The sequence below is a fragment of the Falco punctatus genome, assembly GCF_963210335.1.
Source record: "Falco punctatus genome assembly, chromosome: Z".
In the NCBI taxonomy this organism is placed as follows: Eukaryota; Metazoa; Chordata; class Aves; order Falconiformes; family Falconidae; genus Falco; species Falco punctatus.
Genome location: NC_137586.1, coordinates 12,861,764 through 12,875,329, shown reverse-complemented (window position 1 = coordinate 12,875,329; position 13,566 = coordinate 12,861,764). Strand labels below are relative to the sequence as shown.

The 13,566-nt window shown below is 44.1% G+C and overlaps 1 protein-coding gene across 2 annotated transcripts in view; it reads left to right on the top strand.

The window, feature by feature from the left end:
- Nucleotides 1–13,566, top strand: part of NPR3 (natriuretic peptide receptor 3) — an 82,174-nt gene that overhangs the window by 19,758 nt on the left and 48,850 nt on the right. For both annotated transcript variants that reach the window (XM_080372593.1, XM_080372592.1), the window contains exons 2-3: nt 2,910–3,032; nt 7,895–8,061. In XM_080372593.1, the coding sequence (XP_080228719.1) occupies nt 2,910–3,032; nt 7,895–8,061 (290 nt within the window). The remainder of the gene's footprint in view (nt 1–2,909; nt 3,033–7,894; nt 8,062–13,566) is intronic.

The window sequence follows — 13,566 nt, the reverse complement described above, 5'->3', positions numbered from 1 at the left end:
TGTTTTACAAATCCTATATCATGTGAAGGATGCACCATGTGCCTTAGCTAACCAGATGAAGTCTTCATTACTCCTGAGGACTCCTTGGAGGTCCCCCCAACGGTGCTGCAGGGCTTGTGGGTGACAGGGCACTGTCCAAAAGCACTTTCTAGAAATGTGTCCTTGGTTGGTTGGTTGTTGGGGTGTTGCACCTACCATGACTCTGTCCTGGGCTGTGACCCTGCACCTTCTCTGTTTCCAGATATGGCTGGTAGTGGTGGTCTCACCCGTGTGGTTGGGCTTCCCAGAGCGCCCACGTGGGAGTGGACTTTCAAACAGATACAGGATACCTGCTTGAAACTCTCCTGGGGCTGAGAAAGAAGCTGCCCCACCAACTGGCCTGTGGGGACCTGGGGCAGAGGTGGGCCCTGTGGGTTAGGTTACTGCTGACTGCAGGTTTGCACTGAGCTCGCAGGGGTCCAGGAGGCAGCAGCACACCCAGCCACGCACCTGCGTTTGCCAGCAGCTGCCTGTCCAGTCCCTGGAGCCACTTCAAAAGACTCAGATCTTGGAGCCGCAACAAAATCATGATGAAAAATATGATGATAAAAGTTAACTGCTTGTCTTGAATGAATTCCGTCAGTAGTTCAGGCCCCCTTGTAGGCTCAGTTAACCATGCCGCAGACTTGATGCTGTAGGCTCAGGTTTACCATAATGGTCACAAACCCAGGACTGCGCTTAAATGCATTCTACACAAGCACATAGTCCAAGGAATGCATGTAGCAAAGGGAGCGTGTACTCCTTTAACTGCAGTTAAACTCATAAGTATTTGCAGGATGAATCCATAATCCTAGTCAATAAATTCGGAATAGTAGTGTTAGAATTATTGTGGTCTGTGTGTATTGTACTGGAGGAAGAACGTTTTGTATGTATTTGCACGTACACATTTGTGTGTACACCGATAGTGAGGTACAGATGCAGATTAAATACACGTTACTTACGTTTCTGGAAGATTGCAAGAGGCATGCCCATAGCTTGTTTGCTTCAAAATCTTGAAATATGTTATCTTTGCTCTCCTGCTGAGTTAAAAACCACATCCAAATAGTTAATATAACTTCACTTAGGTTCCTTTAGAAGCTTACAAAATATGATTTAATGTATTTTAAAGTATGGGTTTTCCCCCCACCCTTTTTTATTCCTTTTGCTCAAGGTCTTCTACTGGTGGAGTGAGAATCTCTTTGATTTGATCTACAGATTACAATTTTATGATAGATGTGAATTGTAAAGGCAAAGTCGGGGAGAATTGGGAAGGCAGCAGGGAAACATTCAAAAGGAAATCTCTCACCTATACTGAAATTAGGAACAGTGAGACAAATTTGTTCCTGATGTGCATCTGGAAAAGATTTGATCCAAATTTTATTGCAAGAAAATTTTATTTTCTTCTTCTTTTCCTTCATGCTAATGTACTTCACCACGGTCATGAAATATGTCTTGCTCTGTTGCTCTGGAAATTATTATATTGCTCTACTGTAATCAGTAGGACAGAGCTATGCATGGGGATGTACCGAACGTGACTCACTCTGGCGTCGCATCTGCAGCTTTGTGCCTGTGATGGCATCCAACCAGAAAAGCAATGGGAGAAGATTCATTGTGTGCAAAAAGATTTGGCCTCTTTGGCCTTTTCATTTCTTATAACAGCAAACATTTCTACCCAGAAGAGCTGAATGTGGTTTTGATTCAGTTTTATTGTTGGGTTGAAAATAGCTGCATATATTATTGTAGCTTTCGAGCCCTACCATGCGTAACAGCGTTCTTGGAAACGTGTGTGCAGTTGGTTTCAAATCATTGTCCCAACAGGATCTCTTATGACTTTGCTGTAGGATATAGCCCCAAAGCATGCACTGGTACGATACTTTACTGCTCCCTATGATGTCAGTAACTTCATACCCATGTTCTTCTGAACCTATATAAAAGTTTATAGCATAATGTGCTCTATGTGGGAGGTGTCTCCCCATTGCTGAAGACCTTGCCTGAATATATGCTTTCCCTTTGCAGAGGGAAGAGGCAGCAAGGGCAGTAGTCCCCCCATGCCCAGCAGGTTGGGGAAGAGACCTCTCAACCACAGCTGTCACAGTCTGGATCATGGTGCCCACACAGAGCACACCTGCAGGGTTTAGGTCCCGTTGTAGCAGCACAGCTCCTGCTTAGCTCTTGGTGCAGAAAAAATGAGGCTCTGTGGTGATTAATCTTGTAACCACCTTTAATCTTCATGCTCAGAAAGCAGCACTTGCTCTTCCCATTTCTGAGTACTAAGCATCCCATCAAAGGTCATTGCCTAGGCTTATTGTATCACCTCTGGAGAGCAGTCATGCTCTGGAGAGATTCATACCATTGCCCCTAGACAGTTGCTGAGATGCTGCTCTCCATTAACTGCAGAGAGGCAACAAATTCTAGACCAGATACCTAAACTTTAGATAGCTGAGGTGTAGGTGAGATGAATCTACACCAAACTGTTCAATGGAATGGATATTAAAATGGTAATGTCATTGTATCACCTTGATTCTTCATCTTCACATTGTCTTATGTCCACTTAGAAGTAAAAAGGCTTATGGTTGCAATCAACTCTATGAATATATGTGGTTGAAGAAACTTGAAGGCAGAACTTACCACATGTGGGAAGGGTATCACGCACAGGCCCTATTTAATTAATTTCAGAGGAGATAAAGGAGGGGGAAGCCTGTCTGCATTCGGTACCTGTCTTCTGTCAGCTGTTTGGGCAATCAGCTTTGTTTGCCGTCTGTGTTGTGATGTTTGTTGCAACACTGGGAGGACAGCTGGGGTCATGTCGCTGGCAGTATTCATGCTTAACAGGCTGTTCCCTGAAGTTCTTGAACTGCTTCTTATCTGTGTTTTTATTTTTTCTCCACCAGTTGTAATCATGTGTGCCAGCGGTGACACAATCAGGAACATCATGTTGGCTGCTCATCGGCAAGGAATGACCAACGGGGACTACGCTTTCTTCAATATTGAACTCTTCAACAGCTCATCATATGGTAATTTTTTTGCTGCCCGAGTATGTTGCAAAGTCTTCTGTAAGCCCGGTGACATTTTTAGATCTGATAGCCTCAAAATATGCAGCACTGAGTCCCAGAATATACCACCGTCTCTCCCTGTTGTTGCAGTTACCTTCCGCCTGGGCTGTGGTACGGCAGGAAATAAAACAGAGCTCGTGGCTCTAGTTGCCACTGGGTGGATCACAAGATGCCAAATACACTAGTAGGCATTATGTATTTAGTTACTTGTAGGGGTAGCAGCACCAGGGAGACACTGGCTACAGCAGCCAGGCGTGCATTACCCCACGCTGCCTTGTGCATGCTCAGCTCTAGGTGGCTTGCACCATCCCCAGCCTGGTGACTGCCAAATCTCAGGGTAGGGGGTCTAATTTATTTCAGCTGTTGATCAGAAACTGCATCTGCAAAAATACTCAGCAGTGTTGTATTGAAGGGGAAGCGCTGGATGGCACACAGGCAGACTGGATTTACTGGAGCAGGGTGGATAGCAGTGGCTGATCCCACCCCTAAGTAAAAAGGACCAGATATGTCAAATCAAAACATGACTTTAAAATGTAAATTAAATGCATTTGCTTTTTGAAATATACCTGCATTCAGTTACTTTTGATATTATGGCAGTGTATGGCAGGGACTAAATTTTCTCTCAGCTGCTACAGCTGTCTCAGTTAAATTCCAAGTAATACTGGAGCAATGTCTTTGCTGAATTTTAAACAATGTCACATGGCTGAAGCTGAGGAAAATTCATGCCTGGGAACCAGGTTTTGTTGAAGTGTCGAAGTGGCTTTTGAAAGGAGCAGCCTCTTTTGCAGGTGCAGAGAAAATAATTTCCTCCCTGCAGGCAGCCGTAACTTACCCACTACAAAAACAAATTCATTTCAAATTGAAAACCAAGTGGGAGTTGAGAAAGAAGGAAAACTTGGGGTTTTTTCTGTCTTTCAAGCTTCCAAAAGCTGACCAACAGGAACAACTGAATTCACAAAAGGGTGATGTATTTTGTTTAATAAATCAGTTGGTTGTAAATTACATTCTTTTGCATAAACTTTTTGTTATCCACCTGCCACCTCTGAGATGATTTGCAGGATACAGTGCTGTTTGTTGAAAACCTCTGTAATGAGTGTATGTAGATGTTTAAATTTAGAGAGAGAGTTACCTACAGGAGTACAGCTATTGCTACATGCATCATCTAGGTTAGCTGAAGAAGTGCCAAGTTTTTCCAGGCAATAAGGAAATCACTTAAATAACTGAAAGATAAAGTTGCAAGACAAGATCAAAGCCAATGGTTTGAATCAAGGTTTTCTTCTTGTTGAGTTGAATTTGGAGTGACTTTATCCCTTGTGGCATAGGCAAAACCATTTGACCTTGCAGCCTTAATCAGGACCCAGAGCAAAAAGCTGAAGGTCTGTCCATATCCTGAAGTTTTGACCCTTCTGTAGACCCTGGGAGCTTTGCAGCTTTGACTTTTCTAGAAACCGCTGTTCAAATAACCCCTCTGGCTGCTGCTCGTGGCTCATTACTGCTGCACTACTGATGTGTTTCATCTCACAGAGCAGAAGCACATCAGAAGTCATTCATCTAACCATGGGTACGAGCCTGTGTGTGAACTGGGGTCCCTTTGGAGTCAGCAGAGAGAAGCGGGCACCCCTGGACAGTGACTCACCTCATCCTCAGGAATCCGCAGTAGCTCAGATGATTCATCCCCGACAGCTGATGTTTTCCTTGCCTTGGCTGAAATGAGCATGGCATGGCTACCTGGGAAACGCTTAGGCTGGCTGGGACAGATGGTACCGAAGGTTCTCCATGAGCAGGGGATGCTCACGTAAGGGCAGTGGCTGCAGGAGGTGGGCTGCTGCCATTTTGGAATGGTTTTGCTTTCCTGCTAGGAGGCAGTGGCGATTGCAGTGTTGCAATCTCCTGGCTCAGTACCCTGTCCCAGGCGGGACCCTGACATCACAGCTGATGGGGGGTGGGTGTCCCCGGTCATGCAGCCCCCATAAGGCAGCACTTTGTTCAGCTGTGTAGAGGGCAGCTGTGCCGTCGTGGCGTGGGATCTCCATGCAGCCCGGTGATGGGGGCAATACTTGTTTGCCTTGTGGTCATGTGGGAGCCTCAGCACCATCCTGCCTTGCATCACAGGTAATACAGTACAGTCTTCCTGTAGATTTTCCAAGGGATTAATGAAAACTGCCTGTCTTCTGATGTAGTGTAGTTAAAATGTGGCATTTCTAAGTAATTCTTTTAGACCGCCATTTTTTTCTGTTTCTTTGTGTACGTGTTTCCTGTGAAGAGCGAAATGATTGTGCATCAGAAGTTGACTTTTGTGCAGATGGTCATCACATGGGGAAAGCAAGCATAAAAGAGAAATGTAGAGAAATTTCCCCAAAAGTTCTAGTTCCTAGTGCCTGGAGATACTAGATTTTGAATCTTTTATAAGGTACTATAAGAGTACTGTATTTATAAGGTACTCTTCAGAGTGGGTGTGACTGGCAATTTAACACTTTGCCTTTAAGTTCAGATAATCATATTACAGTTTGTTGTTGCCCTCTGTTCTGAATATTTTAAATTTTTCAGAAGAGCGGGCGTATTAAATGCCAAGGATGCAATAATTGCACATAAGTACTGTGGCAAGATGACGTCCTGCAAAATAATCCATGAAGGAATTTAAATAATATAAATTATTTTAGGAACACTGTTATGCAAGTGTACCTTCCCTGCTCCCGCTGTCAGGATTTTTAAAAATAGATGTGTATAGTGTCCAGGACAGAAACTTGTTCACTTTCTACCAGCACTACTAGTTTTCTGGGGTCTACAGTGTCACTCTTTTAAGCTGTCCCCATTTGTAAATGCAAAGCTATAGCAAAGCCCTCTGTGCTGTGGTCTCTGCCATACTTCTTTAACACTGCACTTCTAAAATGCAGGTACCCAGCTGGGGCTGAGGCTTTTCATCTTTGAGGCTCCAGAAAGCCTGAAAGGCTCCTTCCCCTCCTCTTGTGGGGAAGCTAGCAAGACATGTTAGCTTGCAGTTGCCAGTGTATTTCTTTCTTTTTAAAAACAGTACCCAGGACAGGGTGTAGGAGGGCAAAACCAGATGCTGGGGTGTTAGTTGCTCCAGTTTTTCCATCAGGTCTGATGAGTAGGGTCCTGGTGTCAATAGTTTTGACTGGTTAAACTTTGTATTGGGAAAGAAATTCCTAAACCAAGGCAGATGTATTTAGAGCTTCTTCCCAAGAGAATGAAATCACTTCCAAAAAAATAACAAGAAAAGAATTAGCAAGGTTCATGTTATTTATGAAGATTACAGTCCTGGCTGGTGCTGAGCTGTGGCAAATAAGGCTTTCCGGGGTGGAAAAGAGACGTAGAAGGGCACAGGTGGTCCTGTGCCTGCCACCCTATGCTGGGAGTGACAGGAGCTGCTCTGGAGCCAAAAGCAGCAGGAGGAAGGACCTGTCCTCCAGAGGAGTGCAGGTCCTTTGTTCCTTCCCCTGTGCTCTCTGAGGAAGCAGAGCAATTCCCCAATTAATGTTTATTGTCCAAAACAAGAAGAAAAAAGGAAAAAAAAAAGGGAGTGGGAGGGTGGGGAAGAAGTCCCAGCAGCAGTGCTGACCTGCTGGGAGGACAGAATGCAGGGTCTGTATTCAGTTGCTTCAGGGTGGCAGAGGTGGTGTCCATGAACTGGCTCATGCAGATAAGCAATGCAGCTGGTAGTGCTGTGCAAGGAGCACCGTGGGTTTGATGCCTGGGCTCCATCTCCGTTAGCGGCTCCACTCCCAGACCGTTTGCTTCTCTTTGTCCAAATGACATCTTCTCAACCCAAGCGAAGTAGCTACATCCTCTCTCACCTCAGGGTCCCGTGTGCCTCCAGGTCATCCTAGGGAGCTCAGCATGACATTGGTCTTTGTCTTGGCTCATTTAGGCATGATGGGGTTTGTTGATGTTACTCAAAAAAATAAAATTACTGTCTTCTAATTATTTGTAAGCATTTAAGGCACACTGCTTTGGGCCACCACTGTTTCCTCTGGGCCTGTTTTATTTATCATTTACATACAACAGCACAAAAACTGGTCCAGGGCAATGTGAACCTTTGCACTGATCTTGTGAAGCTTTGGAGATCAGGGTCTCGGGACCTGCTAAGGTCAATCCCTGTAAGGTAGAAGAACTCCTCTTCTAATTAATGGTTAACCAGTCAGCTATCCTGCTTTTTAAAAATCTAATTACTGGTGGTCTGAGTTAAATGGTTCCCCTGCTGTGACACAAAACATATAAATACAGCAATAGCGCAGGATCCAATTTTATTTCTAAGTGTTTCTTTTCCACTAAGAGCAAAGCTGGTCTGGCAGCCGCTGCACACATGGTTTTCTCCTTGACTGCTGTGGGAGAGCTGTGGGAGAGGTAGCTGCACCATCTGCCTCCCATTCAGGGTGATGATCATACTGTTGACTTTACTGGTGCCTTTCTGACTGACCAAGAGTGTTGCTGGTGGAGTGATGTGTAACAAAAGCTTTGTGGTCAAATCTTCCCTCGCTTGTTCTAACTTAAATATCACTGCGTTTGAGATCTGGCACGTGTTTGTTGCTCCGAGATGTCTTCTCATGCTTAGGCTTCATCCCACCCTTTAAAAATAAGCAAGCACAGCATGGGAGTAAAGTTGTCCTTCTGTTTGCACATTTACTTACCACCAGCCATTCCTCTCTGCCCGGTTTCCTGCATGTCTTGGAGCACGTTCAGTTCTCCCTTTTACTCTGCCATCTCCCCAGGGAGCAGGAGAGGGGACTTTTGGGTGGAAAAAGGAAGGCGATCGTGAAATGCTACCTAATTTGGTGTTGGAAATACGCTTGTTTTCCACTTAGGAAATGGCTCTTGGAGAAGAGGTGACAAACATGACCTTGAAGCCAAGAAGGCATACTCATACCTCCAAACTGTCACTCTGCTGAGGACCGTGAAGCCTGAGTTTGAGAAGTTTTCCCTGGAGGTGAAAAGTTCTGTTCAGAAGCAAGGTCTGCATGAGGATGACTATGTAAGTACTTGATGGCAGGCTTCGGGTCTTTGCATTTTCAAAAACGTGCTCCTGATTAAGGCAAAAGTAGCAGTGAGACCTTCCTAGGACAGAATCATCTGGGTACAGTCGTAAAATCCCACTGTTGCCTCTATCATCTCTTTTCTTTTCTCTCTCTGTCTTTTTTTTTTTTTTTAAATAATGTAAATAGCAAGAATAGACTTGGTCTACGTGCACTAGGTCTGTGCACCACCATCTTATGACCTGTCCGGTGCTTGTCCTGTCGTTCATCAGCAGGAAGGCTGGGGAAAGGCAGATTGCCAAGTCTCTCTCCATCTCCCACGAACCACTTTTTCTACAAGGCAAAGAACTATATTCTTTTTTGTTTTCTCCCTGTAATTATTTTTGGTAGAATCGGAAAGTTACACTCTGTATTGCATCTGATGAAGCTTTTCTTCATGTGAATGAGAAAAATGGTCTTATTTCCCAACTAATCATATTTAGGTTGTTGCTGTGTTTATTTTAAACTGTCTATAATATCAGTATAGTTCTTGCGAGTTGCTTTAAGCCTAGGGGACTGTCACTGTTCTCCAGAGATGGACGTGGGAAAGTATTTCTTCTTTAAATCTCTCCAAATGTAGGAGGAAGATGCCTCTCAAAATGGCTTTTGAGCTACTGCTAAGCTAGTTCATTAGGTGTTTTCATAGAAAAGTCTTCTGTGAAATCCAGAATATGTAGCACATGCCTATAGAGATTTCTGCATGCTGATCAAAGTACTTCCCAGGCAGTCAGTCTTCCCCCATGATAGCGAGTAAACTTTCCAAATACAATTGTAAGGAAAAGAGGCTTTGGTCAGTCTTCAGCTGTAGGAAATGATTTATGGAATTTTTGTCTGAAACTCAAGAAAGCAACCCAAACCCCTCACTTGCCAGCTACCACTTGGGCACCTACCTCATCTCTTTGCTTTAAACTTTGTATCCCTCACAGGTGGAGGCATCATCTTTAGTTTGAAGCACAGGCTGATGAACTTGAATGTTATGTTCATGAATGGCCTTTCCTGCAGTTTATTGCATAACCTCAGCTGTCTTCAGAAAACCTGCGCTTCTTAGAACTTGGATATATCTTATTTAAAACATTTTACTTAAAATGTTCAGTTTGAATCATATCACTGGCTCATATTTTTCCTGTGAAACTTTCGAAGTCTAGGCAGTCTTTTGTTGGCATTGTTTGCCTTTTGTCAGTGGGGAAACCCCAGCTGCCAAGTTCAAGGTGCTGCTCTTTGAAGAACCTGTTAAAGGAGTTGTGAGGAAGGCGTGGGGCTGTGATTTCTGCTGTTCCTCCCTTTTACTTTTATGTGCCCTTTTGCAGGTGTCCCTTTGCAAGCTACGTACCTCGAAAATCTGCCATGTGCTCTTGGTTGTGGTTGGTGAGGATTGTGATTTTGAGTATTAAAGAGTAAGTCATCCACAGTTTTGTGGCTGTTCCAGTCTGGGCAGTGTGATGTTTCCCCAGATGAGAAAGAGTTAAATTGCCAAGAGTTCAGGATGCTGCCTGTGGGCAGTTTGGAGGCAGGCAAGGGTTTGCTTTGCTCTTCTTTAGGATGGGGGCCCACTGCCTACCCTTTGCAAGTTCAGCACTGATAGAGGCTGTATAGGTGTAAGCCCTGTTTTGGTCAAGCAGAATTGTATCCAGGAGAGAGAAAATTCCCCCATGCCAGCAGAGGGGAGATTTTGCAGGCTGATGTGCTTGTTGAGGAGACTTCTTGCGCAGCTGCATACCCACTGCCAGAAGTCCTTTCTTCCCTTTTCTCACTCCACGGTTGCTTGTGCAATCAGCCGTCCATGCTGGCATGGATGCTGGCTCTCCCAGGGCTCCCTGGCTCCCTGCTGCCTCATACTTAACCTTGTTCTGCCTGGCTGTGAGGGTTGCCTTTCCCTATATCCCATCCCACCTGTCATCCAGAGCTTTTCATCTTGCTCCCAGCACTCCCTCTCCCAAAACTATCAGCCTTTGTTAGGGCCAGGCAGTGGTGTGGAGCCTCTCTCCTGCTGCTGCTGCCTCTTCTGAGTCTCTTCCCACTCTTCCTTCCCACCTGGCTTTCTGCACCCTTCCCAGTCTCTTCTTGTCAGAGCAGACAGAGGGCTGTGATCTATGTACACTTACCACAGGTTCCTGACATCTGAAAAATAAGACGTTGACTCATGGGAAGCTCATGTTGGAAGCCGTAGAGGTCTGGGGCTCCCTGCAGAGGAGCTACAGATCATGGCTGTGGGGAAGGGAGGTTTGGTTTCAAATGTGGTGTCCTGGTATCACATATGTGCCTAACTTATGGATCTCAGCAGAGCCTCCCCTGCCTGCTTTCTCACAGCCTCCTAACCCAATGGGAAAATAAAACTTCTTTAAGAGGGGTAACCTTGGGCTGAGCAAAGCAAAAAACATTAGCTGTGTTACTTCATTAACAGTGCGTGAATTTTAAGTATCTGGTTTGCTTTTCATCATTTATGAGGAGTTTCACATTTCCTCACTTCTTAACTGATTGTCCTGCTGCCGTGTGCAGGGGAGGAACGTCCTGGGGCAGCCTTCAGGCTTAAGGGAAAAAATCGGTTTTAAAAACTAATGGGGAAAAATAAAAAGCCAAATTGAGGGCCAGTTCCTTCCTCTCTGAAAGGTATATGGGTAGTGGACAATTAGTTAACGGTGCTTCTTTTGGCAGCATGGGAAGAAAGTGGCAGTTTCGGCCTGGGTGTGCATTAAGCAAGGCTGTGTCCTCCAAGGGAAGCTTGGGAGAGAGAGGCCCTTCAGCTGAGTGGGTGGCAAGCAACAGAGGTGGATTTTCCTCTGCTGGATTCTGCTCCTGAAAACAAAAACTTTGGGGAAAGATAGTTAGTGGCACAGTCCATCTAAAGTCCTGTCCACCGGTGTTGAAATATAATCCTCGTCCTTTTCTGCAAGCTGTGTCCCAAGAGGTTGAACTCAGGGACGTTTGGATTTGAAGCATTCAGTGTTTCTGCTTCTCTGTGTGGATTTTTCCAGTGTCATGGGAAAATGGGGCCCCAGGTCTGTGGTCTAAATTATCTCACAGTGACCTTAACTCAAACAAAAGTCATTCGAGCTGCCATTTTGTCCTGGCCTCTTGCCAGCACTAATCCTAAAGGCATTATTATCTACCAAAAAAGAATATCACAAAAATGGAAAATAAGCAGATGACAGAAGGAAAGATAAAGGAGACAGAAAGGGCAAAGTCCTAAAGCAGCAGCGCTCCAACTGCCAGATGCAGAAATACGGCCCTTGGAGGAGTAATAGGTCAAAGAGTGTTGGCCATCATCTCCAGCTGTGAAATCATACAGAGAAGAGAAAAATGTGTTATGGGTACATCGTCCCTGGGTCAGAAGTTGCTCTTGTTTCTGCCTGGGTGTTATGCTATGGGGAGGGGGAAGGTGGAAGAACCTGTTGTGCTTTGTAAGTGAGCAGGAAAGTGTGGAAGAGGCAATTTCTCTGACTCTTTTCAGGAGTCTCAGCTGTGAAGGAAAAAGCTTCCTTAAGCACCTTTTAACTAGACAGCATCAAAAATAAGAGTGACACGGAGGTTCTAAGAAAGCATCTCAGAAGTATTTGGGTGGGTAGTAGTTGCACAGGATGGAGCTAAAAATGGTGATGTTCCCTTTCTGCAATGTCCCGTTGCAACATCCCATTGCAACAGCTCCCTGAGTCCCTTAGCAAATACTAGTTTGCTTGGTCACCACTTCCAGAGTCTGAAAGCCGTTACTGTCATGTTAATGTAACCCAAAGAACTGTGGGCTGAAGCGTCGGATCTGCTCCATTCAGTAGTGTCATATTTTTTTTCAAGAACCATCCTATAGTTCTGTGGAAAGCCTGACCATTTTATTTTGTGCCTACTTGGAAACTGACTTCACTGATAAAGGAGTGTTTTTTCAAAAAGCCATTCAGTTTGGGGGTTTAATCTTAAGGACAGTAGAATCATTTTAATGCTGTTACAGAAATTACAGCATTTTTTTCACTTCTGTAATGTTAATCTGTTATCAAGAAACATGTTAACAGAAACATGTCACGGTCTCTATAAACCAATGGAGATCCTTGATTTAATTGCAAAATACAGGACAAGCTCTGCTTGCAAACCTATAGCCTAGGTGAGACAGACAGCAATGAGAATTGCAGGCATTTACTTGAAAGAAGAATTTGAAACCATCTCTGAATTGGTGTGTGAATAACTCCCAACAGATATTTGAGTTAAAAATGTTTATGACTAAATAGTGTTACAGTTACAGTATATGTATAAGCCATTTTTATTAAATAATGCCGAACACTTAATGAATTGGTGGTAGGCTGCAGTTTGGAAGTTCTTAATGCATCTTCTGTTCCTGACTCAGGCCTAGGATTCAATAAATGCTTTTTTTATGTCCAACCCAGTATTCTGAGCTGGGATGATTTTACAGCCTGGGATATTTGCTCTTCTGAGGTTACAGGCCACCCATGGCTTGTTTTTTCTTCTCATTTAAAAGCTGAAAATGTAACTAATTAAACAAATATTTCTTCTCTGTTAACTACATGACAGCATTGTTTGCAAGGTGGATGGGTGGGATTTATCCTATCCACAGCCCTTTTCACACTGAAAATGAGCAGCAGGAGAGGGAAACAGGAGCCCAGTTTGCCTGTAAAGTTATCTCTGTGAAAGAGTGAGCTACGCAGATTAATTAGATCAGCAAGATGCTACTACCTATTAGAAAGGGCAAGTCTGTTTTATTTAACGTTTTCAGCCCTCTGCAATGAGAAATGGTGCACGTAAGACAACTATTTGAACTCCAACAGTTAACTACAAAAGCTACGTGGGAGGTGGCTGTGCTCGTAAAGTTTATCATCTCATCCATAACATCCTTGCCAGACCCTTCCCTGTGTGTATTCCTTACGTCAGCCTTTTAATTAGGATTGTACACCAGCTAAGATAAGAGTTAGGAGAAGCGAGCAATTCAGTCAAATGTAATGTATTCAGCAATATTCATCCCACTTGTCTTTTTCAGGCACAGGCAGGCAAGATTAATGACAGGCAGGCTTTTGTGTCACTTCTGACTACCCCAGGATGGGAGAGAGTTTTGGGGAGTATTTTTTTTTAAAAAAAACCAAACCTACTAGGGAATACTTTGTTCAAATGAATAGGTCTATTCAGCTGCTGGAGTGCTTTGCTAATTGTGTTCAAAAGAATAAAAGCAAACCACAAACTGCTTTCAGCAGCTGGAAAAAATGGGTTCACATGCCAGTTTATTAACAAGATGAATTGTATTAGTAAAACTTATTTAGGATTTTCATGACCAGCCCTTCACCTCTTGGAGTTAATGAGAGTTTCTTCAATTTCTGTAAGAGCAGCATTGAACTCTGGACTGCTAAATTCAGTAGATACAACAGACACTTTTTTTTGCTGAAGGTAATGCTTTCTTAGTGATACGAAAGACTAGTGTCTTCCACATTGGGATCTTAGTCAAAACTACAGCATAATAGTGTGTTATTTGCCAT